At 41.8% G+C, this 27,567-nt stretch overlaps 1 protein-coding gene across 6 annotated transcripts in view; it reads right to left on the bottom strand.

Moving 5' to 3' along the window:
* Positions 1–27,567, bottom strand: part of THADA (THADA armadillo repeat containing) — a 360,989-nt gene that overhangs the window by 87,493 nt on the left and 245,929 nt on the right. For all 6 annotated transcript variants that reach the window (XM_049870444.1, XM_049870443.1, XM_049870447.1 and 3 more), the window contains one exon: positions 7,631–7,725. In XM_049870444.1, coding sequence (XP_049726401.1) covers positions 7,631–7,725 — 95 coding nt within the window. The remainder of the gene's footprint in view (positions 1–7,630; positions 7,726–27,567) is intronic.

The raw sequence follows: 27,567 nt of genomic DNA, 5'->3' as shown, positions 1-27,567 counted from the left end.
CATGTTGTTTATGCCCCAGCCCTTCAACGTGATTCAAAGACATTTTAGAGGTAGGAGTGGCCTTCCAAGGTTACTTACAGAATACGATTTGAGAAGGCTGGAGCAAATTCTCTACCACCCAAAAAAGTTTCCTTGAAATTTTATTATTTCTTTTGGATTAATTAATTCCCTTCGAGATTCATATTTGAATGCATTTCACATTTAAATACAGGTACACACACCCCGTCCCACACACACACACAAATGAAACAGAGCTATGTTCCATAACATTAGTAAAATGGGAAATAAGAGGGGGAAGCCCTCCTATAACGCCACCAATCTGAAACAACTAGTTCTAGCCGGGTGCTGCCTGTGATTCTTGTCTCGTGCTCCATTCCCACATCTCCCACCTGCTAAGCCCCCAGTATTGATTACCGGTCCCATGCGTGGGCCAATCTCCCTGACATTCAGTGGAATGCATTTGCAGTTACATTCTTTTTGTGTGACAACAGGGACTTAGCTCCGCCAGGGTTTTAAGAATTCTATGAGGATGAGGGCACAGAAAGAGAAAAGTTAGCTTGTCTTAGACAATATGTAACGCCATTTTCTAGCTTATATCCTCCATTAATTTCCTCTGTCTATAGCATCAAGCCCAAGCTGCTTAGTGTTTGGCCTGTGATTGAGGTCCTGCCTCCCCAGCCTCACTTTAGTCACCTACCTGGCCTCGAACCAACACTCCTGCCACACTGACCTAGCTCTTTGAAGGCCGTGCTGATCTGTGCCTCTGTGGCTTTGGCTACGCTCCTCTACTTTCCCATCTGGCAAATTCCTACTCATCTGTCAAAACTCTGCTCAACCAAGTCTCAGCCTCCTCCTTCATGAAGCCTTTCCTGCTCGTCCAAGTAGAAATGACCTTTCTTTCTTTAGTGTATCCCATACACACTTCCTTTAAAGCATCTGCCATCCTTTATCACACCTACTTGTAAATCCAAGACACATTCCAGATATAGGTGTCAACACATGGCTGATGCTAGCATGTCTGATGAATGAAAAAATAAATGAACAACAACTAAAAAATAACCCTTTTCTGCATCAGTCAGAGGGGCAGAGGCAGCCCCAATCCAGTGGATTCCAGAGATACTGGATACATTCTCAGCCGGATATGTTATAGTTCGATGCTTTTGTAGGAAGGCAGGCATTTCCTCTTCTCTGAAGATGTTTAAGAATATGACGACTGTGAATGTGAGGGGTTGAACACAATTCAGCCAAGTTGCAGGGGACCGGATTAGATGGTTACCAGCTAATTACTATAAGGATGGTAATAATAATATGGATTTAGTTAATAATATTGGGTTTGGTTAATAATATTGATGGTAGTTAATATTTATTGAGCACTTACTCTGTGCCATATAAAGCACCTTCTTTTTTTTAATATAAAAGCAAAGCTTTTATAATAAAACCAACAGAGACACTAACGAGTATTTTCCTGGATTACCTACTTTCTTTTAGATTTCTAAAGAGCAAACATTTTGAATTTTCATGACACAAATATTGTTGTTAGGTAACATCAAGTCAGTTCCGACTCATAGTGACCATCACGTACAACAAAACGAAACACTGCCTGGTCCTGTGCCATCTTCACAATCATTATGCTTAAGCCCACTGTTGTAGCCACCGTGTCAATCCATCTCATTGAGGGTCCTCCTCATTTTTGCTCTCACTTTACCAAGCATGATGATGTCCTTCTCCAAGGACTGACCCCTCCTGACAACATGTCCAAAGTATGTGAGATATAGTCTCCCATCCTTGTTTCTAAGGAGCATTCTGGTTGTACTTCTTCCAGGATGGATTTATTTGTTCTTTTGGCAGTCCATGGTACATTCAATATTCTTCTCCAACACCACAATTCAAATGTTAGGAGCAACTCTTTTTTTTCTTTTTTTAAAATAATTTAAAAAATACATATATTTTACTGAGTTTTTGGTAAAAGTTTACATAACAAGTTAGGTCCCGTTTAACAATTTTCACATAAATTATTCTTAACATTAGTTCCATTTTTCACAATGTGTCAATACTCTCTTTAAATGTGTTCTGGTTGTTCCATTTCCAGTACTCTCATTTCCCTGCCCCCTCATCTTCGCATCTTTGCTTTAGGGTAAATGTTGACCTTTTGGTCTCATATAGCAGAGCACTGTTCTTACAGGGAATATCCTTTATTTTGTGTGCCATTCTGCTATTTTGCTAAAAGGTGACCTCTGGAGACAGTTCTGGTTCAAGGTTTAAAGAGTTATCTCAGGATGACAGTCTCAGGGAGCCCTCTGGTTCCAACTAGTCCAGTTAGTCTGGGTTTTTTAAAGAATTTCAGTTTTGTTCTACATTTTTCTCCCATTCTGTGTGGGACCATCTATTGTGACTCCTGTCAGAATGGTCAGCGGTGGTAGCCAGGTACTACCTAGTTTTTCTGGTCTCAGGGTGGATGAGGCTGTGGCTTGTGTCAGCTATCAGCCTTATAGACTTGTTCCTTCTCTGAGATTTTGGTTACCTTCTTACTCTTTTGCTCCTGACAAGTAGAGACCAACAGATGGCTGCTCGCAAGCTTTTAAGACCCCAGATGCTACTCACCTAACTAGGATGTAGAATATGAACTTTGTGAACTCAGGTGACTTGAGTTGTCCCACGAGACTACCGTCCTAAGCTTTCAAACCTAGAAAACCAATCTCAGGAGGGGCCTGGTTATGTCTGAGGAGTATCTGTAATTGTGTCTTCACTGAACATATGTGCCTGCACACACTATCTGTATGTAACATAGATACTTCTATCTGTTCTCATGTATGTACAACCTGTACCTACCTGTGTATTTACATACCTATACTCATCCGGATGTGATCATACACTCATTTTTCGGTCTTTGTTGAAGTTGTTGGCATCTTATGCATGTCAAATTCTTTAGTACAGGTATCCTTTTCTCTTGAGCGCTTCTCAGTGACATCATTTAATTTGGTTGTGCTGTGCTCACGATATCCGCATTCACTGCCACTTGTCCCATCACCAAAAATAACAAGTATCCATGATCTAAAGCGTGCTCCCCTGCCACCTCTCCCTGGTAACAACTAATGAACATTGGTCTCTTTATATGTATCTATTCTTGTTTTATAAAAAAAGGGATCATACAATATTAGTACTTATGTGCTTGACTTATTTCACTTAGCATTATGCCCTCCACAACCGTCCTTGTTATATTTTGCAGACTCATCATTGCTCTTTATGACTGCGTGGTATTCCACTGTATGTATGTACCATATTTTGCTTACCCATTCATCTGCTGATGGGCATTTAGGTTGTTTTCACCTTTTCACTATTGTGAATAGTGCTGCAATGAACATAGGTGTGCATATGTCTGCGTTATTACTTTCAGGTCTCTAGGGTACATACCTAGGCGTGGGATTGATGGAACATAGGGTAGTTCTATTTCTAGTTTCTTGAGGAAGCGCCATATCATTTTCCAGAGTGGTTGTACCATTTTACAGTCCCATCAACAATGATAAGAATTCTAATCTCCCCACATCTTTGCCAATATTTGTTGTTAATCTGTTTTTCTTTTTTTAATCAATACTATTTTAGCCAGGTTGAGATGGTGAGAGGGTATCTCAATGTTGCTTTGATTTGCATCTCTCTTATGATTAATGATCATGAACATTTTTTCATGTGTTTGTTGGCTGCTTGGATGTCCTCTTTGGCAAAGGTTTTGTTCATGTCCTTTGCCCATTTTATAAATGGGTTGTTTTGTCTTTTTGTTGTTGAATTGTTGAAGTTTTCTATAAATTTTAGAGATCAGACCCTTATCGAATATGTCACTTCTGAAGATTTTTTTCCCAGTCTGTAAGCCGTCTTTTTACTCTTTTGATGAGTATTAAAAGTTTTTAATTTTTATGAGGTCCCATTTATTTTGTCTCCTGCTTTTCTTGCATTTGTTGTTACGTGTGTTACCCTATTTTTGCACAAGATTAGGTCCCATAGTTTTCTCCCTATGTCTTCTTCCAGGAACTTTATAGATTTAGGTTCAACATTTGATTTGAGGTTTAACATGATTCATCTTCAGTTAGTTCTGATGTATGGTATGAGGTATGGGTCCTGTTTCACTTTTTTGCAAGCAGATATTCAGTTCTGTCAACATCATTTATTAAAGAGAGTATTTTTGCCCCATTGAATGGACTTTGACCCCTTGCCTAAAAATCAGTTGTCCATAGATGGCTGGATTTATTTCTGGGTTCTCAATTTTATTCCACTGGTCTATGTGTCTATCAGTGAACCAACACCAGGCTGTTTTGATTACAGTGGCTGTACAGTATGCTTTGATATAGGAAAGTGTGAGGGCTCTTGCTTTGTTATTCTTCTTCAATATTGTTTTGGTTATTTGGGGTTTCTTTCCTTTCCGTATGACGTCGGTCACTAGATTTTCCATTTCAGTAAAGAATGATGTTAGGACTTGTATTGGGATTGCATTGTATCTGTAGACTGCTTTAGGCAGAAATGACATTTTCACTGTATTAAGTCTTCCATAAAGCATACTCTTTACATATGGCTTTATATGTATTAGTTGACAACCACCTAAAGATATAGATACTATTATTATCCCCACTTACAAATGAGAAAAAGCCTCAAAGAGGTTAAGCAACTTGCCTAAGGTCAGAAAGCTAGTCAACAGCAGAGCCGGAATTGAAACATTTGGCCTCAGGGCTAATGAAGGGGAGTATACGTCCTATTCTGAGCTTTTATGGAGACGTTACTTCAATTTCTGAACGTCCGTCCCTTTCCTTATATCATGTGTATGTATTTGTAAATATGTCTGTATCTAATAATGGAGGTAGATATACACATATTTACGAATACGTACACATGATATAAGTACAGACATTTAGAAAATGAATTAACACCTGATTTAAAGCCCGGGTTGAAATCAGACTTGTATCTTGATGACAACCGTTACTATTCTAAAAACCAATAAGAACTATGCATTTCAATCAGTCAGTTAACAACATCCCCATTTCATGAGGGCCTGTTGCTAACCTGAGGGATAAAGAATCTAAGATATGGTCCATTCTTTCCAGGAGCTTACAAGGTGAAACTATAATATGACATTATTTTGAAAATATATAGAAATCCACATATCGAATGAATGATCACCTAATTTGGTGATACACTTATCTACTGCTCAAACTGTCTTTGGAAACAATTTATGAAATACACAATCGATTTCATTACTTTAAGCTCCCAGTTGATTTTTACCCAAACAGTGCTATCTATCTTAATCACCATTTCATTTGACATTTGGTTGGTTGTAAAAATATTAATCCATCTTCAAAGGAAGGAAATTTGCTACCAAATTTAATACACACATACATACAGATACATACACACACACGTCCTGTGGTTTATGAGGGCAGTTCTCAAAGGAATGAGCAAAATCAGTGCTGCCCAGTAGGAATAAAATATGAGCCACAAATATAATTCAAAATTTTATAGTAACCACATTTAAAAAAGCAAAAGCAAACAGATAAAATTAATTTTAATACATTTTACTTAACCCAGTACATCAAAAATATTCTCATTCTAACATATAATCAATATAAAAGCCCTTAATGAGAAATTTTACTTTTTTTTTTAATACTGTCTTCAAAATTCAGCACGTATTTTATACTTACAGTATATTTCAATTTGGATCAGCCCTTCTCAAGTGCTCAAGAGCCATATGTGGCTAGTGACTGCTGTACCGGGCAGTATAGGACAAACATTTAGAGCTATGGCTGTCATATTAGAGTAAGAGTGAAAACATCCCATCCCCTCACATCTTACTGTGCAAAGTAACAACTTAAAGAGGAGTAATGCTTACATGGATGTAAGAGAAACACCACTGAATTATAAAAGGCAGCTTGTGATCACATTTAATTGGGGTATAAGCTTAAGAGCTTGTATGAAAGACCAAAGTCATCTTGATGGATGATCCCAGCTCATCAGTAAAGGATGGGTAGTTGCAACACGGAGAAGGGCATTTTACAACATTCAAGGGTTAACCCTGCTGGACAAGAATAATGGTGCTAATAAGCTAAGGAAAACTCAGTTCAAATAAACTAATGATTATAGTCAATCATGCAATTCTGACAGGATCCCAATGAATGGATTTGTAAGTAGCGAGTAATTCTTTTACCTTTAGATACATAGGCAGACAAGAATTATAAAGCTATATGGACTTTTTTTTTTTTTTTTATGGACTTTAGAACTGAAATAAGGAAATGGTGGAAACCTAAAATGACGCACGTCCTAACATTTGATTCATAATTTCCTTATAATCCCTTGATCCCAATTAGCTCAAGTGTAGGACCTTAGAGTTGTACTCACTTTATTTAAAAAAAAAAAAAAAATAAAGTGAGTACAACTCTAAGGTCCCTTACGTGGTTAGGGTAACTTATAATCTATATTGTTGAAACTTGGACACTTTTGAGAGTATAGGGGGCACTGTTCATAATTGTTCTGGGACACTAGGCATAAACCAGGACTGTCTGATAGCCATAAAGCTAAATGATTCTATTCTACCGAGCAGATACGACAGCTATCCCTGCCCAGGGATGTGGATCTGATCAAAGTCTTGGAGTGTTTGTATTACCTCTACACGGCCACAGGGGCTTTGTGGGCTAATACACATCGATCTGGGTGAGACAGTTCTGCACACCCCTCAAGCATTTTAAATTGGTTTGAATTTGGGAACAGGGTTCCATATGGACAGAGCTGGACTCGGACAGCCTGAATATATTTACTGAAGACAACAAATCATTGACAGACTAAATGTAACAGAGGAAAAGCCTGGCCTGCTTGTACTCAGAATCTGACTTTGTAATTGTAGCCTCCTTTAGACAGGCCTAATCAATTAGAAGAGGCTGATTTTAACCAGTTGCTGGCTCATTACTCTGCATTCCAGTTTGTGTTGATGAAAATCAGTTTCAGTCTGTGGCCTGGAACTCATGTACAGCACTTCCTGCGGCCTCTTATATAAACACATCAAAAAAAAAAAAAAAAAATCATTTGGAGTTGCCCTTCTCCCTTTTATTTTAAGAAAGCCACTTTGTGAATTGTGATTAAAATAGAACAACTGTACATGGATCTGTGGGCCATACCCAGAAACACACATGACTAAGGAACATGTATGAAGTCAGAGCTTGAGATAGCAATTCATACATGTATGGGTGTAGGGGTGGATTTGAGACAGAGTCTCAAACAGCCAGGCACCAGCATCAAATGAGCCCAGCTCAGTTATCTCCACAGAATGAACTCACACTTATTGACAATGACGACCTTTCAAAGAAAATGCATGAAACCAAAGAGTCAAGGTCTTAGGGACACAGAGGACATCTGAGTGGAGTTCACGTTCTTCCCTGAATGACCAAAGAGAAAATAAACAGCAAAATTTCCAACTCAATGAGGACAACCTTCCTTGAGAAGCTTCTATGAGGGAACTATAATGTTCTGTTTAATTTTAATGTGCAGTTAGTCTCAAAAAGTAGAGAGTGGGAGGGTGTGTGGTAGAACCACTCAAAACCCCACCTACATTTCAAAGACCTGTAACCATTCCAAAATGTGATATAACTATGAATCATACCTGGCTGGTTGCCCTTTGCGGGTTTGTCAAGGCAGCAAGTCAACAGGAAGAGAATATCAATATATACAGCTCTGGTCACCAAACATGGATTTTGCCTGGGAAGGTAAAGAGCAGAAAATGAATTGTTATTTCCTCCCTGGAGGCCTAGGTCATATGAGAAGCCTAGGTCATATGAAGCAGGAAATGGATATTTTCTACCAGGCATGTCATGGGGCTAAGGGAGTTAAGACAAATGCTAAAAAAAAAAAAAGACAATCATCAATGGAGAGAACGTCAGCAACTCAAAGTCCAAGGGCATATGATGGAGTTCAAGGCTATGCATGAACAATATAGATAAAATTTTATGCTCTGGTTCCAAATAAACTGAAAACAAACAGACAAAAACCAACATCCTATCCCAGCTATTTGGAAATCAAGGTGGGGGAACTATATGCTATTATTCCCTTCTTAAGAGGACAAATGGAAAAAAAAATCATTCGTTGTGAAAATCACTCTGAGTAAGAAGAACTGCACTCAGACATGACGAACCATACCTATGAACTTACAGTAAGGAGCTGGCAAGCGCACTCAGACATGACGAACTGTACCTATGAACTTACAATAAGGAGCTGGCAAGCATTAACAACATGAGCTGATAGTCTTTTCCCAATAAATGGATTTTTTTCTTCTTTCAAGAAACGGAGAAGCTTATTTCATTCTCGGAACCATACGCTGGAAAAAGTAAGTGGGCTCAGATTTGGGGGTCTAGATAAAAAAGGAAGAACGAGGGCTGTCTCTTGAGAACAGCACTGAAGGCCCCTGACTCTGAGCCTCCACTTATAGTGACCACAAAGGGCCCAGTGATTCAGCAGGATCAGTGAAAACAGTAGGGGCAGACCTGGGTTTGAATCTTGCCTTTGCCACTCATCTCTGTGACCTGAATCAGATTCTTGACCTGCAAAACGAGAACTATAGTATCACCTCCGTGGGAGTTGTGAGCGTTCAGTGTGGCACAGCACACAAAATGCCCACCTCAGCGCCTGGCCCATGGTTGATGCTTAAATGTTAATTTCCTGCCCTTCTCCTCTGCCTCCAACATAAGGTTAGGGAATGATGGTGAAACTGGCATAAGTGTTCTGACTAGTGGATTTCCAGTTGGCTTTATCCTTAAACCCTCCTTCTCATTCCCTGTAAATGAACAGTTTTATCATCTCCCCGAAAGTTTATCCACATCTCTATCCTGAACTGCCCATATCCTGGGGTTGGCATATGCTCTGGCATGAAAAGCTTATCAGGTACTTCTCATTTGAAGCTAAACCGTCTTGTTTCAAGGTCTCTATGATGTTGCTGACGCACTCCATTTCTATACCACTGGCTTGGTTCACTTACAGTATCTGCTTGCCCCCTGGCTCCTACCCTACTGTAAGCAGCAGCTTATACGATAACTTGGATCTGGCCTAATTTCATACCTGCACTTAGCTTTTTTACAAAACAGGTAACACATGCACCTGGTATAATTCAAAGAGTACAAAAGGGCATGCATGGAAAACTAAGTCCCTTTTCCACACCTCCACCCTCAACCCATACTCTCTGAGGCAACCACTATCCCTACTTTCTAGAATACCCTTCCAGGCACATTCTAGTCATTCACAGGCATCTAAGATACAGCAGTCTGCTTCCGTAAAGATTTACAGCTTTGAAAACCCTATGGGGCAATTCCAGCCTGTCCTATAGGGTCGCTGTGAGTGAGAATTGACTCTATGGCAGTGGATTTTTTGTTGTTGCTGTTGTTTGTTTTTAATCTATGGCTAAGATTTCACCTTACTTGGATCCACAATCAACAAATTAAATGACTTTTTGCATTGGGCAAATCTGCTGCAAAAGATGTCTTTTAAGTGTTGAAAAGCAAAGATGTCACTTTGAGAATTGAGGCGTGCTTGACACAAGTCGTGACATTTTCAACTGCCTCGTATACACGTGAAAGACGGACAATGAATAAGGAAAGCCAAAGTGGAATTGATGCCTTTGAATTATGGTGTTGCTGACGAATACTGAATATATCATGGACTGCCAGAAGAATGAACAAGTCTGTCTTGGAAGAAGTACAGCCAGACTGCCCCTTGGAAGCCAGGATGGCAAGATTCTGCCTTATGTAGTTTGGGCATGTTAACAGGAGAGACCAGTCCCTGGAGGAGGACATCATGCTTGGTAAAGTAGAGGGTCAGTGAAAAAGAGGAAGACCCTCAACGAGATGGATTGACATGGTGGCTGCAACAGTGGGCACAAACATAGGATGGCGCAGTACCGGGCAATGTTTTGTTCTGTTGTACACAGGGTCACTATGAGTTGGAACCCACTCGACGGCACCTAACAAGAAAAAATACCATTTGTTTATTTCTGAAGCCCTGGTGGTGCAGTGGTTAAGCTTTCGACTGCTAACCAAAAAGGTGGCAGTTCGAATCCACCAGGGAAACCCTATGTGGCAGTTCTACTCTGTCCTATAGGGTTGCTATGAGTCGGAATCACTTGAGGGCAGTGGGTTTGTTTTGTTTTTACGTAAATTGTGGTTTACTCCATACTGAGTTCTGAGCATTACTTTTTTCCACTAGTATATTTTGAATATCATTCTATTAAGAATATAGAGATTTGCTGCTTTTTATTTAATGGTTGTGTTGTTGTTAGGTGCCATCAAGTCGGTTCCTACTCATAGTGACCCTATGTACAACAGAATAAAACACCGCCCAGTTCTGCGCCATCCTCACAATTGTTGTTATGCCTGAGCCCATTGTTGCAGCCACTGTACGGTGCCTTCCAACCTGAGCAGCTCATTTTCCGGAACTGTATCAGACAATTTTCCGCTGCTGTTCATAAGGTTTTTTCACTGGCTAATTTTTTAAGAAGTAGATCGCCAGGTCCTTCTCCCTTGTCTGTCTTCAGCTCAGCTGAAGCCTATCCACCATGGGTGACCCTACTGGTATTTGAAGTACCAGTGGCATCGCTTCCAACATCAGCACAACACACAAGCCACCACATTACGACAAACTGACAGATGCGTGGGTTTAATGGCTGTACATCGCTCCATTTTGTGGGCATACCTGTCCCCTACAGAAAGAATTGAGACTGTTTGAGATTCTTTGCTACTTAAGATAATGCTCTAATAAATACCTTTGTCTATGAGATTCATGCTTATGAATAAATATCCAGAGGAGAAATTCCTAGAGAGGAGTTGCTGGATCAAGGTTTATGCATTTCAACAAGATGTTCTCCAAAGAGGCTGTTATCAATTTACATTTTCACCAACAGTGCCTAAGAATTCTAGTTTTCCTACAATCTCGCCAACATTGTGCATTACTGTTTTGACCTTTGCTAATATAAGTGAAAAATAATCTCTCACTGTTTCAAATTGAAATTATTTTATTATGAGCGAGGCTGGTCATCCTTTCACATGCTTTGCAAAAAAAGGTATTTGAATTTCCTTTTCTGTGAACTGTGTTCAAATCCCCAGTCCATTAATTTGTTGATTTTTTTTTCCTTTTGATTTGTAGAAGCTTTTTCCTTTTGGTTTGTATGGAAATCTACCCTGTGTCTGTCACATACGTTACAAATATGTTTTCCCAGTTTGTCATTTGTCTTTGAACTTTCTTTAGAATATTTTTTACAATTCAGAAATGCTTAGTTTTATGCAAATATATCAATATCCTTGTTTATGTCTTCTGGGTTTTATGTCATGCATACAAGGTCCAACTCTGCCAAAATTACATAGAAACAAAACAACAGAAGAGGCCCCAGAAAGGTAAAGCATTACTGAAGAAGAACAAAGTGGGAGGCCTCACACTACCTGATTTTAGAACCTATTATACTGCCAAGTAAATTCATCCACCTATGAGCAGCTGATATTTGACAAAGGCCCAAAGTCTGTTAAATGAGGAAAAGACAGTTTCTTTAACAAATGGTGCTGGCATAACTGGATTAAAAAAAAAACAAAAAACCATCTGAAAAAAAATGAAACAAGACCCATACCTCACACCATGTACGAAAACTAACTCAAAATGGATCAAAGACCTAAATATAAAATCAAAAGCGACAAAGACCATGGAAGAAAAAATAGGGGTGATGCTAGGAGCCCTAAAACATGGTATAAACAGAATACGAACCATAACTAACAATGCATAAACATCAGAAGAGAAACTAAATAACTGAGAGCTCCTAAAAATCAAACACGTATGCTCATCAAAAGACTTCACCAAAAGAGTAAAAAAGACAACCTACAGACTGGAAAAAATGTTTGGATGTGAATATCCGATCAGGCTCTAATCTCTAAAATCTAGAAGATACTGTAAAACCTCAACAGCAAAAAGACAAATGCCCAATTAAAAAACGGGCAAAGGATATGAACAGGCACTTCACCAAAGGGGACATTCAGGTAGCTAACAGACATATGAAGAAATGCTCAAGATCATTAGCCATTAAAAAAAAAAAAAAAAAAAAAAGCCATTAGAGAAATGCAAATCAAAACTACAATGAGATACCATCTCACCCCAATGAGGCTAGCATTAATCCAAAAAACACAAAATAATAAATATTCAAAAGGTTGTGGAGAGGCTGAACACTTATACACTGCTGGTGGGAATGTAAAATGGTACAACCACTTTGGAAATCCATTTGGCGCTTCCTTAAAAAGCTACAAATAGAAGTACCACACAATCCAGCAATCCCACTCCTTGGAATATATCCTACAGAAATAAGAGCTGTCACACGAATAGATACATGGACACCCATGTTCACTGCAGCACTGTTCACAATAGCAAAAAGATGGGAACAACCTAGGTGCACATCAACAGACGAATGGATAAACAAATTATGGTATATTCACACAATGGAATACTATGAAATGATAAAGCACAATGATGAATCCTGGAAACAACTCCCAACATGGATGAATCTGGAAGGCATTATGCTGAGTGAAATTAGTCAGCAAAAGGACAAATACTGTATGAGATCACTATTATAAGAACTCAAAAAAATGTTTAAACACAGAAGAAAATATTCTTTGATGGTTATGAGGGTAAAGGAGAGATGGAGAGGTGAATTCACTAACTAGATAAAAAACTACTAGATAGTAGACAAGAATTATCTTAGGTAAAGGGAAGGGAAGGACAACACACAATAAAGGGGAAGTCAGCACAATTGGAGTAAACCAAAAGCTAAGAAAGTTTCTGAACACAATCAAACACTTTGAGGAACAGAGTAGCAGGGGCAGGGATCTGGGGACCATGGTTTTGGGGGACATCTAGGTCAACTGGCATAACAAAGTTGAAGGTTTTTACCTATTTGGAATGTGTTTGGTCTCCAATTCTGCCACTATCTTTTATTTTTTCTGAAGTCTCTCAATCGTGACTTCCCGTCATTACTCTTCCACCCACCATGGAAAGCCCATAGTCTACGAAAATTTCTTCAGTGATACCATTCTCAGTTCTAGCATTTCCACTGTTTAACAGTTGGGACTTCCCCCGCCCATGAAAAAGCCACTAAGAGAAGAAAGTCAGAAAACCCTGTGCAGGGAGTTAGCCCTGGGACAGATAAATTAATGAGCCATCAGATATCTAGCCCAGGACTGAGCTGAGGGCCTGCAAATAGCAACAGAATGTGTCCTGTCCATTCAGCTGTGAGGTATGCGCTGGGGAGGAGATACACACGAGAAGTTTTTCCCCTTGGACAACTCTATCTAGTTTTGGGGGCAGAAACAAAGACAAGCTTTGAGACAGAATATAAAGAGTTAAGAGAATGAATACACCAGGGTGGGCTGGAAAAATGGAGAGGGTTTATGTAGGGGTTACGTAATTCCAACAGCCCTGGTGGCCCAGTGGTTAGGAGCTCAGGCTGCTAACCAAAAGGTCAGCAGTTCGAATCCATCACCTGCTCCTAGGAAACCCTATGGGGCAGTTCTACTCTGTCCTATAGGATTGACATGAGTTGGAATTGACTCGAAGACAATGGGTTTGGTTTGATGTAATTCCAACTGGGGCATGAAAAATGGGAAGAAATTAGATAGATAAAAGTCAACAAGGGGATTTTGAAAAGGGGCAACAGATGTGAGAGGAATCGGTTTGGCCTGTCTAGGAACTGGGGGAGACCAGCTTAGGAAGAAGTAGAGAATGTGTTGAGAAGGTGAGAACAGGAGCAAGGCAGGCCAGGCTTGCAGGAGACAGACTACTTCACACTAACTGGGTGTGTCTTAGTGTACTAATTTACTGCCTGCTCCCAGGTGGCCTGCTAGAGTTGTAGCTTCTTACCTTGGATATTTTCCTGCCTGTGGAGCCATATAGAACTGTAAGGGAACATTCTGGGGAAACTGACTTGACTTCCAAGTCTGAAGAGCCTGGTTGTCATGAGATTTTTAGCTAAGTTAATTTTCTTTTAAATTTCTAAATGACTAGAGGAAAGGTTGGTAATCTTTAGAGACCTCTGCCAGGCAGATGTGTTCTGTGTCTTCCCTAGACCTGGCACAGGCTGACAACCTTGGTAGTCTCCTGGGATGCTTCAAAGACTACTCTGCTCCCATAACTGTGAGGCACGGGGCCAAGCCTGATGTAGTCCTCTAGATCATGGGAGGTTCCCTCAAACACTGCTGCTTTGAATTCCAGGAAAAAGAGGATCTGGAGCCACAAAGGAGTCCACCCATGGCTTCTCCTTCAAAACAGATGCAGAGAGAAATTCTGGCCTGGTGCCTACCTTCTTGGCCCCAGCTCCGAGGACCGCCACAGCCACATAACGCCCCTGTCTGGAGTCACAGTGTTGGGCTTTGCTCTGCACTGGCTTCTAAGTCAGGAAAATGATTTTTTTTTTTTCTTTCTTTTTCTCTCGCTATTACTTGGTGTTTGTTCTGACTTGGAAATGGTACATTCTGAGTTCAGGGTGAGCCAGAGGTTTGTTCTTGGTCTGTCAAGCCACTTTGATGATGGGAATGAAATCCTGGAGAAGAGCAAGCCAGCTGGACAGGAAACCAAGCCACAGGGTTTTGGTGGGCTTGGGGTTTTTTTTTCTACGCCCAAATGGAAAAATCCTGGTATGGGGCATGGTATAATGAAGATTTATAGTGTTTGTAAAAAGTCAGAAGTGGTCAGGGTCTAACAGATGGGCTGAAAAACAGCAGAATAATGGCTTTAGAAGGAATAGGAAGCAGGTACTAGGAGGACCGAGTTTACACATATAAAATGAAATGGAGGGCTTGGTAAGAATTTTGCTTTTTTCCACTCTTTTTATCATTTGCCCCTTGACAAATATCTGCCTTAGAACCTGACTAATATGTTTTTGCGTTGGGAAATCTTGGAACTTCATTAAACCTCCTGCCCTCTCTCCTGGAAGTTGGGGGGAGGCAGAAGGCGGGGCAGGGAGAGCAGGGTTTCCCAGACACTTCCACAATGGCCCTGTTGTCTAGTGGACAGCGGGAGCTCTTGGGAAGTCTGTGATAAATTATTCACTTCTCCTGTCCCTTCCGGAATCCCAGTGGCTGCAGACTTTTTAACTGAGGCTCATTCATTCAGAAAACATTTACTAAGAGGCTACTGAGAGCCAGGAGTAGTGCCAGAGTTTGCGAATATGAAACTGAAATGATTCCGTGACACAGTCACTGCCCTCAAGGAACTTAGAGTCCTGAACAGTGTTTTTCAAACTGCAGGTTAGGACCCATTTAGTTGATTATGAAATCAACTAGTGGGTGGTAACCAACGTAAGAGAAAGGGAGGGGGGTGTAAAGAAGGCAAGGGAGGGAGGAAGAAGGAAAATGTTATCAGAGCACATCACAAATAGTAAGGGTAAACATTATTTTGTTAGTGTGTTTCAGTGATATCTATAAAGTACTTGTGCAGAATGGGTTATTAATACATTATCTTCTATATAAGACATAAATAACTTGTGAAATACAACAATTTTAAGTAACACTGACTAATTTGTTCTAACTTCTTTTCTAGGTAATAAACCGCCCCGATTATACTAAACAATATCAATAGGGTCATGCTTGGTTTCCAGAGTGATAGTGGATATATTCAAAGTTAACATTCCTGAAATTAAATATGATAAATCTTGAGTAAATTCTCTTTTTTCACTTTTCTTGGCAGACTGTTCAAATCTTACGGAGATATTATTAAAATTAACATTACGCTTTCAAGGTTGTATGTGTCTAGTGTGTTTGTGTGTCTATCAGTACACAGACACACGCTACACAGATACATGTAAATATACACGTTAGGTTATGTGTAAAATGTATTTCGTGTTGTGCGTGGCTGTCAAGAAAGTCTCAATGCCACTAACAGGAGAAACCCACAACCAATTATACTAGAGTATGATGGGTGCCCCAAAGGAGGGGCTGAGCTGACAGAGTAAAAATTAAGGATAGTGGAAGAAGCTGCCCAGTCTGCCTGGGTTAAGTCAGGAAGTACCTAGGCAGAAACTGGAGAGTAAGGAGCAATCTGAGAGGCTGACCTTGGGCAGAGGAAGCAGCATGTCCAAAGACTTGGGCACATGACATGTTTGGAGAATAACAAGTACAAAGGGTTTGTGGGGGGAGGGCAGGGGTGCGGGGGGACAACAGGAAATTATACAGGATGGATGAACAGAGGCTCAAATGGAGACCTTAGGAGTGATCTTTAAGAACTCCAAAAGCTCCACAGAGTCACTGTGTGAAGCCCCCAATGGGATCCCATCAGCTAAAGCCAACTGAAGAGCTCAGGTCCCCACTCAAAAGTATGAAGCCTGGGAGAGTTCCCTGGAAGTGACATTTCACTCTGGACAAACTAAACTCCTCCAGAAGAATTCATTGCCATCTTCAGAGGGCTGGAAAAAATCTGTTCTAGCTTTAGGCTGCAAGTATCTGTTAGGCCTTTAAGCCAAGAGACCTGATCTCTGGGTTGGGATTTGCCCTGGACTTCAAGAGTTAGAGTCTGGAGTCATTTCAGGCCCCAGCGAACAATCTCCCTAGAACCCTGACTCAGACCGATGGTTTAACTATATTAATCCAGAAACATTTATTGACTGCCCACAGGAAATATCCTACTTAAGACATAAAGGGGAGGGAGAAAATAAGGTTCTGAGTCTCACTGAGCTTACGGTCGTGTTGGGGGTTCGAGAGGTACGTGCCGAAAAAGTAAACAACCAGAGGGAATGTCATGGCAAAGGGTTCTGGAGACATAGAAGGATTTGGGTGGGTGAAAGGAGAGAGAAGGAATTCCAGGAGGAGGGCTCACTGGAGCAAAGATACAAAGGTGAGAACAAGTTGGCCAAATGTAGGAAGAGTGAAGTCTAGAAAATCAAGTAGGTGCAGCTACAGGCTCATGGCTCAGATGACTTTGGGTCTGAGTCCAGGCAGGGGCACCTCACAGCCCAGGCTGGGCTCCTTTCTAATCTTGGCTCCTACACAGGCTGCTTGTAGCACTTCTTTTTAACCACAATGAGCAGCAAGCATTGGCAGCTTCTTGCCATTGAACCAGCAGCACAGCTAACATGATGGGGACCACCATCAACAGGCCCACAACAGGCTGAAGGGAAGAAACCCGGAAAAGGAGAAGGCAAGGAATAAGGAGAGAGAAGGCAGGTGAGAAGTGAGGGGGAGAGGTAGAAGAAGGAGGAGAAGACAGTATATAACATGTCCCCACATCCTGCTGTGACCCCCACTGGATACATGTCCAGCCACACCATGCCTTTTACTTAAAACTCACTTCAAAGCCTGGTCTTCTAGGAAACCTGCCTCAAAACCATAAGGAACAATCTCCGGATAATCTGAATGGCTGACTCAACAGGAGATTTTTTGTTGACCTTCCTTGGTCTCCCAGAGATAGCACTGGCTATTTCTGTGGTTCTGGGCCATTCAGTCTCTGAAGGGGTAGCTGTCTGCAGACCAGCCCCTGCCTCTCCTTACATTTGGTTACAAAAGGAAGAGCTGCTATGGTTAGGAGCTAAGAGGTGCTTCTTTGATGCAGGCCTCATTAAGCCACATAAACATGGAAGTGTAAATTAAATAAAAAGAACCCCTCCTCCCATTCTGATTTCCATTTTCACCACAACCCCAAGCCAAGCAACCATCCTATGGCATTCTGTGCAAAAACAATAGGGGATTTGTTCAAGCCAAAATGCCAAACAGTCATGAATAGCAGAATATATATTTTTAAACAAGTTATTTTCCCCACTGCAACATCCAGAACTCAGATCTGCTGGCAGCAGTGTGCAGGGTCTGGCTGGCTACCCGAGACTGCTCATTTACCTTGCCCTCCCCCTGGGGGTGTGGTGGCAGCGTTGTGTTTTTATGGTATGCTACAACACCCAGCCAGCCTTTCTCGGTCTGGAGCTTTGCAAGTGTTTATACTCACACCCACACATACACCCTGCTCCACAGCCTCCCAGCTGGATTTTCCTTTTAAAGTGAAGCCATCTCGGTGTCCTGCTCTGGTAGCTGACCAGTTTACAGGGAATTCTAACTGAGTTGCCATGCACAAAGTGAGAGACCAAGAGCTGTGAGTCTGTCCAGCGAGGGACCAAATGTACCAGACCAGTGTAAAGAGCAGCCAGGCTTCCTCTGGGAAATCAGACTTTGTTCCTGGGGGATGAATCTGTGAAAGCAGAAGGCCATAACCACTTTATCAAGGTCTGGGTGGGCACTTGGCAAGGCCCGGGCTGTCTGCAGAAGCGAAGTGGGGTCCCCCTTTGCAGGTCAGGGCCAAAGTCAAAGCCTCCTGTGCTTCCCTTCAGAATGCTGCTGCTTGAGAGAAGACCACAGCCTCAGTGCCACAGATTTGCCCTTTCCCTCCAATGGAGCTCACCTGCCTTTTCAGAGAACCACCGGGGAGCCTCCCACACCCCCCAGAGCCCCTCATGTTTTCCCATCTTTCTATGAGGCATCTTTGTCTCATTAATGCACTAACACTCATGCTATATGCAGGGATGATGAAAAAGGACCCTTGTATGCGGCTTGGGATTTGTTCAAAGCCTGAGGAAACCGTTTTAGAGGGTGTATGTTTTTTATTCCTTTTATGAGATGCATGTTCCTGCTGTTCCCCCCCCACCCCCCACCAGCGTGTTTAAAAGTCAAGTTTAATATGCTGCCAGAGAAATAGCTGGTTAATAACTTAATAAGCTAGGTGCTGGGAATTATGGGAGAAAAGTGGGATTCAAGAAACCTATTATTGTACAGTGTGGGCCTTGGAGGATACAAAGCTTCAGTTATTACATACAATGCTAACAGAATTCCCCTTGCTTTTTCCCTAGGAAGGAGTCCTGGTGGCACAGTGGTTAAAGTGCTCAGCTAACTGAAAAGTTGACAGTTTGAACCCACCAGCTGCTCTGTGGCAGAAGGGTGGGGTGATCTGCTCCTGTAAAGATTACAGCCTTAGAAACCCTATAGGGAAGTTCTACTCTGTTCTATAGGGTTACTATCAGTCGGAATTGGCTCAATGGCAATGGGTTTGGCGTTTTTGGTTTTTCCCTAGGAGTATAAAATAATGACAAATAAGCGCGTGGAAACTTCTGGAAGCTGCATGAGAAGTTAGTATGTATATCACAACGTGAGAATTTCTAACAGCACAGTCAACAGAACTGTGCTAACATGAACTTGCTTGGAAATTAGCTCTGGCAATAATAGTAACAATGATAATAATAATATCAATGTATTTTTTTTTTTAAGTTTTATCTGCAAAGAAAATTCCTACTTCAGTTTATAAAATTCCTAACGAGGAAAAAAAATAGGCATTATTATTGCCATTTTCACAAATAAACAATGTAACTCATCAGCTTAAATGACCTATCCAAGATCAGGGCAAAAACCAAGAACAGAATCAAGGTTATTTAGACAAACAAACTGTATCTATGTGTCCCAAACACAATCAGATGAAAAGTGAGACATCATGCCAAACAATAAGAGTATTTTGGTTTGCAGGACATTAACAACTACATGGTCTGGTGTTGTGTCGACTGAGCCAGTCTGGTGGAGAGCAAGGCTCCAAGCACAGCTGTTTCTCTGAGGACTGACAAGAAGGCCTTTTTTTTTTTTTTATTGTTCTTTAAGTGAAAGTTTACAAATCAAGTCGGACTCTCATACAAAAATGTATAATCACCTTATTATATACTCCTAATTGCTCTCCCCCTAATGAGACAGCACACTCCTTCGCTCCACGCTCTCTGTTCGTGTCCATTTAGCCATCTTCTGACCCCCTCTGCCCTTTCATCTCCCCTCCAGAAAGGAGCTGCCCACATAGTCCCATGTGTCTACTTGATCTAAGAAGCTCACTCTTCACCAGTATCATTTTCTATCCCATAGTCCAGTCCAATCCCTGTTTGAAGAGTTGGCTTTGGGAATGGTTCCTGTCTTGGGCTAACAGAAGGTCTGGGGACCATGACCTCTGGGGTCATTCTAGTCTCAGTCATACCATTAAGTCTGGTCTTTTTATGAGAATTTGGGGTCTGCATCCCATTGCTCTCCTGCTCCCTCAGGGGTTCTCTGTTGTGTTACCTGTCAGGGCAGTCATCGGTTGTAGTTGGGCACCATCTAGTTCTTTCGGTCTCAGGAGAATGTAGTCTCTAGTTTATGTGGCCCTTAGGAAGGCACGTTTTAAACATGGCCGACTTTGTGAATAAAGAGTTATTTTGACAATATATATTCCCTATATTTGCTTGGTTCTTTTATACTTTCACATCACCATGTCCCTCCCTCTTTCCCTCCCCTCATCTATTTCACATTCTTATTTTAGAGTTTCCACTTTACAGATGATAAAAGCTGAGATGCAGAGAAGTTGCAGGGTGGTTAGTAGCCAAGTGGGAACTAGAACCCAGACCTGCTTCCTTGAGTGCACTCTGCCTCTCAACTTCAGCACAGTGCATTTTACAGGTGACACAGAAGCTCTGCCATCCACCAAGGCCTTTAAAAATAACCCTCCCCATGGTCATCCAGGTATACAGGGCTTTCAGGCCTGTGAGGGTCCCTTCTGGCTCAAGGAACCCTGGAATAAGCCTCTGAGCTTGCGTGGGAAGCTGTTATTTCAAGAGGTCTGCAGGCCAGTCCAATCACGGAAGAAGCCTGGGCACCACTGGCAGACGAGGGAAGGAAAGGAAAGTGAGGTTTTCAAGGGCCTCTCTCAGAGCTGCCCCCTCAGCCCATTCACACAAGACTAGCCCATATTCCCCACTAGCCTTCTGGGAGGTAGCCTAAGGCCTGGCCACACAAGACAAAAAAGTACCAGGGCTGGGTGAGCTCAACATGAAGGCAGAGAAGCAGGAGGCAGAGCAGGACTAAAGAAATGCTCCTGTCAGGCCTGCACATTGCCAGAAAGCCTGCTTTCAGAGTTACTGGCTTCAGTTAAGGTACCACCTCCCAAAGATCACTACTGAAAAGCTGTGTGACCCAGAAGAATCAACTTATTTACACACTAAACTGTAGCATGAATGTATTAGCAGGAATTTATTGGTCAGATTAAGTGGCTGCCCGTCAGCTGAGAGTAGATTTCTGAGGGAATAGGACCCAGAAGAGTTAAACTTTGATGGCAAAAAGGTCTGGAGTTGGACGGGGCCCTGTCCAAGGAGGGTAGCACCTGGGAAAGAATCCTGGGCAGCCTGAGGGTAGGGGCTGTAGTCCTTCTGTGAGGATGATCAGGCTGCAGTAGCAGGAAGGAAGCTGAGTAAGAGGCAGAGAAGAAGGTTGATTCTTACATCCCTCACTTGGGCCATCTTCTCAGCCAGCACATCTGTCAAGGAGGAGGAAGTCACCTGCCCTCTCTCAATTTCTTCTTCTACAAATATAGATGTGGATTAGATCGATGTTTTGAAACAGGCAGTTAGGGTGCTCCTCTTAGTCCCTGTTGGGACTCCCAATGGGAAGGAAGCCAAGCAGGTGGGCTTCCAGGCCCCCATCTCAGCTTGAACTATATTTACCATCCCCACTATTTTTAACATCTTGAATTTCCACTTAAGCTTCTGTTCAAAGAAAGGATTCTACTGGATCAGATGAATTCTGGATGATCTAGATTAGGTGATCTCTAAATTCCTTCTCCTGATACAAAATTCTTTGGTTCTATGGTCCTCTTAGCAACATTGGGAAGACAAAAGACATGTGGTCTAATGTGCATATAAACATCTCTATTCTCATCACTAGCTGCCCAGGCAGACAACATGGGCTTCCAGGTCGTAGGGACAGAGAGTTGATCAACTGCTACTAGAGAGCTTTTTGCTAATCCTCAGGAGATGCTAGAAATTTTGTTGCCAGTCAAGAGAAGCTGGAAAACCTTCAAGATACTTCCCAGGGCATCTCACGTGCATACAGACAGCAGTCTCCTTACCAGTGTGAGCCTGAGCTTACTGACTTTCTCTTAACTCTTGGTCAAATCCAAATTTCGCTGGCTGGCATTTAAGGTCCTTTACAACTGGGCTCTTACCAAATCTCGCACTGCTCTCCAAAACACACCATCTCTTTTTCGGCTCTATCTCCTCACTGGTCCACATGCATCCCCCTCAGTATGCCATTGCACATGTTGTCGGCCATCTTGGCATGCTCTTTTCCCGCCCCTTCTGGAGTTTCCAAATCATACCCATGCTTTAAGACCCAGATGAAATGCCTAACTCCTCCAGAAAGCCCTCCCTCGCTGTCTTAGTCTTCTAGTGCTGTTATAACAGAAATACCACAAGTGGATGGCTTTCACAAACAAATTTATTCCCTCGCAGTCTAGTAGGCTACAAGTCCAAATTCAAGGTGTCAGCTCCAGGGGAAGGCTTTCTTTCTCTGTCAGCTCTAGAGGAAGATCCTTGTCATCAATCTTCCCCCAGTCGAGGGGCTTCTCAGTGCAGGGACCCCGGGTCCAAAGCATGCACTCTGCTCTTAGCATTGCTTTCTTGGTGGTATGAGGTCCCCCTGTCTCTCTGCTTGCTTCTTTTATATTTCAAAAGAGATTGGCTTAAGACACTATCTAATTTTATAGATCTCATCAGTATAACTGCCGCTAATCCATCCCATTACATCACAGTGAAAGGATTTGCAACACATGGGGGAATCACATAAAATGGTGGATAATCACACAATACAGGACTCATGGCCCAGCTAAGTTGACAGGTATTTTGGGGGGGACACAATTCAATCCATTGACACTGGCTATCCCAGTCCACATCCTTTTCTGAACTTTTTATATATACTATAGAATTAAAACTTCTATATGTACTTCATCGTAGGTTAATTGTTTCCCAGGGGTAAATTCTCTCTTTTCAATTAGATTGGATACTACTTAACTGAACACTGACAGTACTAAGATTCATTCTTTGTACCTGAGCAATGACACTATCACAATATACTTAACAGCAAGGGCTCTATACCAGTATAACTTCACTCATTCTCTACTCTATTAACCTTATCTAACAATTAAGTCTCACTCAGCCTTTAAAGATTTCTATCTTCTGTTAGATTTCCTTCAGATCCCACAAGTTGGCATTTATTTCTTCCTTCTCAGCTCCCCCAATGCCCTTTAACCTCATTTCAGAATTGACCAACTTCTTGTATACAGTTTATTAAGTACATACCTATCTTACCCACTTGGTTTTAGAAAGAGGGATAATACCTTACTCATCTTTGTATCTCCCACTGTGCCTACTACATTGACATACTGTCTGTGAATCTGAAGTAGTTTGAATTCATTGTGAGTGGACTCACTGATGGTATCCAGGGTGTTCATTTGCCTCCCCAGAAGACTGAACGTGTTACATGCTAAAGAAAAAAAAATAACCTACTATCTACATCATCTGCTTATTGGAAACCTTATGGGGCAGTTCTACTCTGCTATCAGTTGGAATCAATTTGACAGCAATGGTTTTTTAAAAATCTATATTAGGGTTTTACATAGTATTATGAAAATGTGTTGAAGATACTTAAAGCCTGCACTCCCACACAGAGCCAGGCAATGACAACATTGCCCAAGTCTTCCAACGGCAATACTCCAATAAGCCAACAGCTACAAGTGGAACAAGACAGATACTTCTGATCCCTCTATCAAACTAATTGTCACCCTAGTTAATTTCGCAGGTTTCTATATTTAAAAAGTAGAAATAAGAAGCAGTTGGGGGATGAATTCTTGGCGTGCAGTTGCATAAAAGGACTATTTTGTACTTTTCTCTGCTTTGATCTAGGGGAACTTACTCAAAGGCTCGGTTTAATATATTGATCACTTCTGACTGATTTTACCCAGACTGCTTTCCGTAAGCTCAGCCTGTCAACAAGAAATACTTCATACAGTTTATTCCTTCAAGACAAGAGGTATATTTTTAAAAGGACTATCTAATGAATATGTTTTGTACCTTGTTCCACTGGTTTGGACTGAAATGTGGTAACTTAATGTTTCTTTCTGTTTTTAAAAAATACAAACAGGATCTCATCCCGAGGTAGCATGACCTTAAACATTCCTGAGAAGTCTAGAAGGGAAGTGAACAAATGTTAACAAGCTTGGGTCTAAAACACACCAATTCCTTTTCTCTCATCACTCAAATCTACTCGAGGCTCAAGGAGATTTCAAATAGGCTGAGCTGGAGGATTAGAGCACTCCTAATGACAGCCTCCCTCCCCCAGTAGAATCTGGAGCTGAAAGAAAAGCAGTTATCACCCTCCCGTTTTTCTAAAATTAAAAACGAGGTGGTGGTAGGGGGGAGGGGATGGGAAATTTTTATTTGATGGGGATTAAAAAAAAAAAAAAGATAGCAAGGGAGAGAGGGACAGAAGAGAGAAAGAAGAAACAAGCCAAAAGCAAAACATAACCCCCAGCAATGGTGGAAACTTGCTATGTAACCAACCACTCCTGTTAAGGCTTGCTTCCCTTGCAGGGACCACAAATGATAGCCTTAAAATGCTACATGGTCATCTGAATACTTTAACAATCCTTCTGGACTGGATTCCTTTCCATGGCATGGGAGTGACGCAGCAACCTACAGCTATGGCAAAGCGCTGAGGCCTCTCTTTACTTCAAGTTGTTGGGAAAGAAGGACCTCTTCCTTGTCGGAGGGGACATGTCCAAGAGGCATGAGGGATTTGGGAAGGGACTAAGGGGCATTGAGAAAAGTGGAATCAGCCTTAAACCCCAGAAGTTCTGCCTGAGAATTGCAGTCTTTTGGGCAAATAAATCTGGTGGTTAGAAAATAAATGCTGTCTTCAGCTGAAAAACAAAACAGAATCCTAAACCAGAACTTTTGCAGCTGGCCACAGACCCCCTAGGGCAGAGCTGGGTGTGCCACAAAAAGCTTATAGAGCTTCATCTCTAGGAGCATATATTCCTTACTCATTTAAATCAGCAGGCCTTTAAGGAGTGCACATACCACTCAGACAGTGGGGATGGGGAAGCAAGAGAGAAAATGGGGTAACAGCTGGGAGTGTGTATGAGGGGGTGGGCAGGGAAGGAGATGGAAAAGGGATTGGAAGTATCTGTGCTAAGAAGATGGAGAGGAGATGAGAAGCAGATGAGGGGTGAATGGGGGTGTTTGGAGCACTGATGGGGAGGTTGTACAGGAAGTGGATGGATCGTGTAGTTAATTTTTACAAATAAGAATTCACTTGGGCCAATGCTCTTGATGACAATATTCTGTGGAAAGACATGGACATCAATGGCTCAGAGTTGAAAGGTGATTCAGTCAAGAGTAGAACTCTGAAGGTGAATACATTTAGGATTCTTAACGAACTTATTTTACTTATTTTTTTTTTGTTCTGGGTTTATGTATAATTAAGAGCGAAAGATGGAAATATGTGTATGTATGAGTCGATGGCACTGGTTTTTTTTTTTTAAGTGTAAAAAAAGCTCTTTTAAAAAGTGTAAAATAGAATTTCTAAAAGATAAAAAAGAATTAACTTGGGGTAACAAATCATCAAATCCTTAGGTCTGGCACACAGAGCAGGTGCTCAAAAACATTGGCTCCACCACCATCTCTCCCCACATCGGCATGGTTGTATTCAAAAGCTTCTTCCCCAAGGATGCTTTTCTAGTAACCTTGGGATTTGCTGTTGTATTCCTGACAGCCTGTTTTTCTCACCAGAATATCAGACTGTTATTGTTCAAAATGGTAATTACTCACTACATGCCAACAAAGGACCGCTCCTACCCCAGGTGCTGAGGCCTCTGGGATGGCTACCCAGACAAGCAGCCCCTCACTGCAGGTCACCTAGGTGGAAGGGAAAGAGTCCTGGGATGATCACTTCCATAGCTTCAGACCTCTCGTGTGACTCCAAGAGCCAGGCTTGAGCCCTTACAAATGAGGGCATGAGGGTGTATTTCAAACTGAGGGCTCCTCGAAGTATGTACTGTGGTCCCAAGACCAGCAGCACAGGAATCCCTGTAAGCTTCTGAGAAATGCAGACTCCTCGGGCCCTAAAACGAGAACCTGCATTTTAACAAGATCCACAGGTGATTTGTGGGCACATTGAAGTTTGAGAGCCCTGTTCTAGAGAATGCTTAAGTTGGCGCCATTCAAAGCCTTGACATAAAAACACTGCCTGAACAGATGGAGGAGGCGGGGCCCAGTAGAAAGAGCCTGACAAGGAGCTGAGCCGTAAGTCCTCAACAAATGTTAACAGTTGCCAGGCAGGATCTTGCTCCTGCTCATTTGGGCAACTCTGGACAAATCGCCTGACCTTTCTGGGCCACAGTTTCCCATCTGCATGGGCCTGGGAGCAGACTACCGTAAACTTTATGATTCTTTCCAGCTCTAAAATTCTAGTCCTATGATTCTATTTTGTAAGCCTTTGTTTTGTTGCCCTCTCTACACCGAAGTAGTGGTTTTAATAAATAGTACAGTATTTAATATAGTCTGGCACACAGCAGAGCTCAATAAATATTTACTGAATTAAGTGATACAAGTATAGTCTATTCTATTTAAGCCTCAAAAAATGAAAATGTGCCATGAGCTTCCAGGATAATCAACCACACCAGAGTATCAGGTTTAAATGGTACTTCTGAGAGCAACTGATGTAATTTAAAATAACTTGCTAAATTAGCTTTTAAGCACCCAACCTTGGAAATTCACTCATATATGAAACTACAAAATGGTCTGTATCCTTCACTCTGGCATGTCAGTGGAACATTCTATGAGTTATAACTCCTGGGTAGCAGGCTAGCGAGGCAGCCAATCCACCTTTTCTGGATGAATCTTTGGCCTGAGAAGATTAATCCAAAAGCCTTCTGCTATTTTACTCCGTACTTCATCAGACTTGGTTCCCACCATGCCTTTCCCTGGAATTCTACAGACTCCACTTAACTTTGTGGGGGAGCCCCGGCTCCATGGTCTTCTCTCAATAGTTTGCCAATTTTGACAGATGGATGAAACTCTTGGTGGAACTCAGACTCTGAATTTTGGAGGGGCAAATGGCACTCCATCCTTTCCCCTTTCCCTCAAGCAGTTGGGATGGACACAAAAGCATCAACAGTTCTCAAATTGACTGCATTTTAGAATCTCCTGGAGAACTTTTAAGAAGTACCAATGCCTGGGCCCACCCCAGACCAAGTAAATCAGAAAATCTGGGAGTGGAGCCCGGCATAGGTAGGTTTTAAAACCTCCCCAGATCATTCTAATATGCAGCCACCAGCATAGAGAAGAAGTACTGTGTGGAGTGGCGTAAAAACTCACCATCGGCCACTCTGGTACTTAATAACTGCGTATACCAAGAGTCACAAACTCTTATTTCTATGAAAACTCAGCAGGTAACATAATGAGAGAAGTGGCTGGGAGAGGACAATGGTGAAGCAGGGAGAGCCATCAAGAGAGGAAGACCAATATTCAGCTATGGCCCATGGTGGCTGTGAGAATGTGAGCCTGGTATTTCCAGATCTCCTAGTTTTTCAAGAGAAGCTGGAAATTTAGGCTTATTGTGAAATTTCTTGATCTTTAAATGTCAACAACTAATTAAAAAACAATTTAAAGCCCATGCAAGTCAAACAAAACACATCTATGACCCATTTGATCCC

This window comes from Elephas maximus, chromosome 26 (assembly GCF_024166365.1).
Source record: "Elephas maximus indicus isolate mEleMax1 chromosome 26, mEleMax1 primary haplotype, whole genome shotgun sequence".
NCBI classification, from domain to species: Eukaryota; Metazoa; Chordata; class Mammalia; order Proboscidea; family Elephantidae; genus Elephas; species Elephas maximus.
The sequence above is the reverse complement of the archived record's forward strand: the minus strand, read 5'-3'. Positions and strand labels throughout refer to the sequence as shown.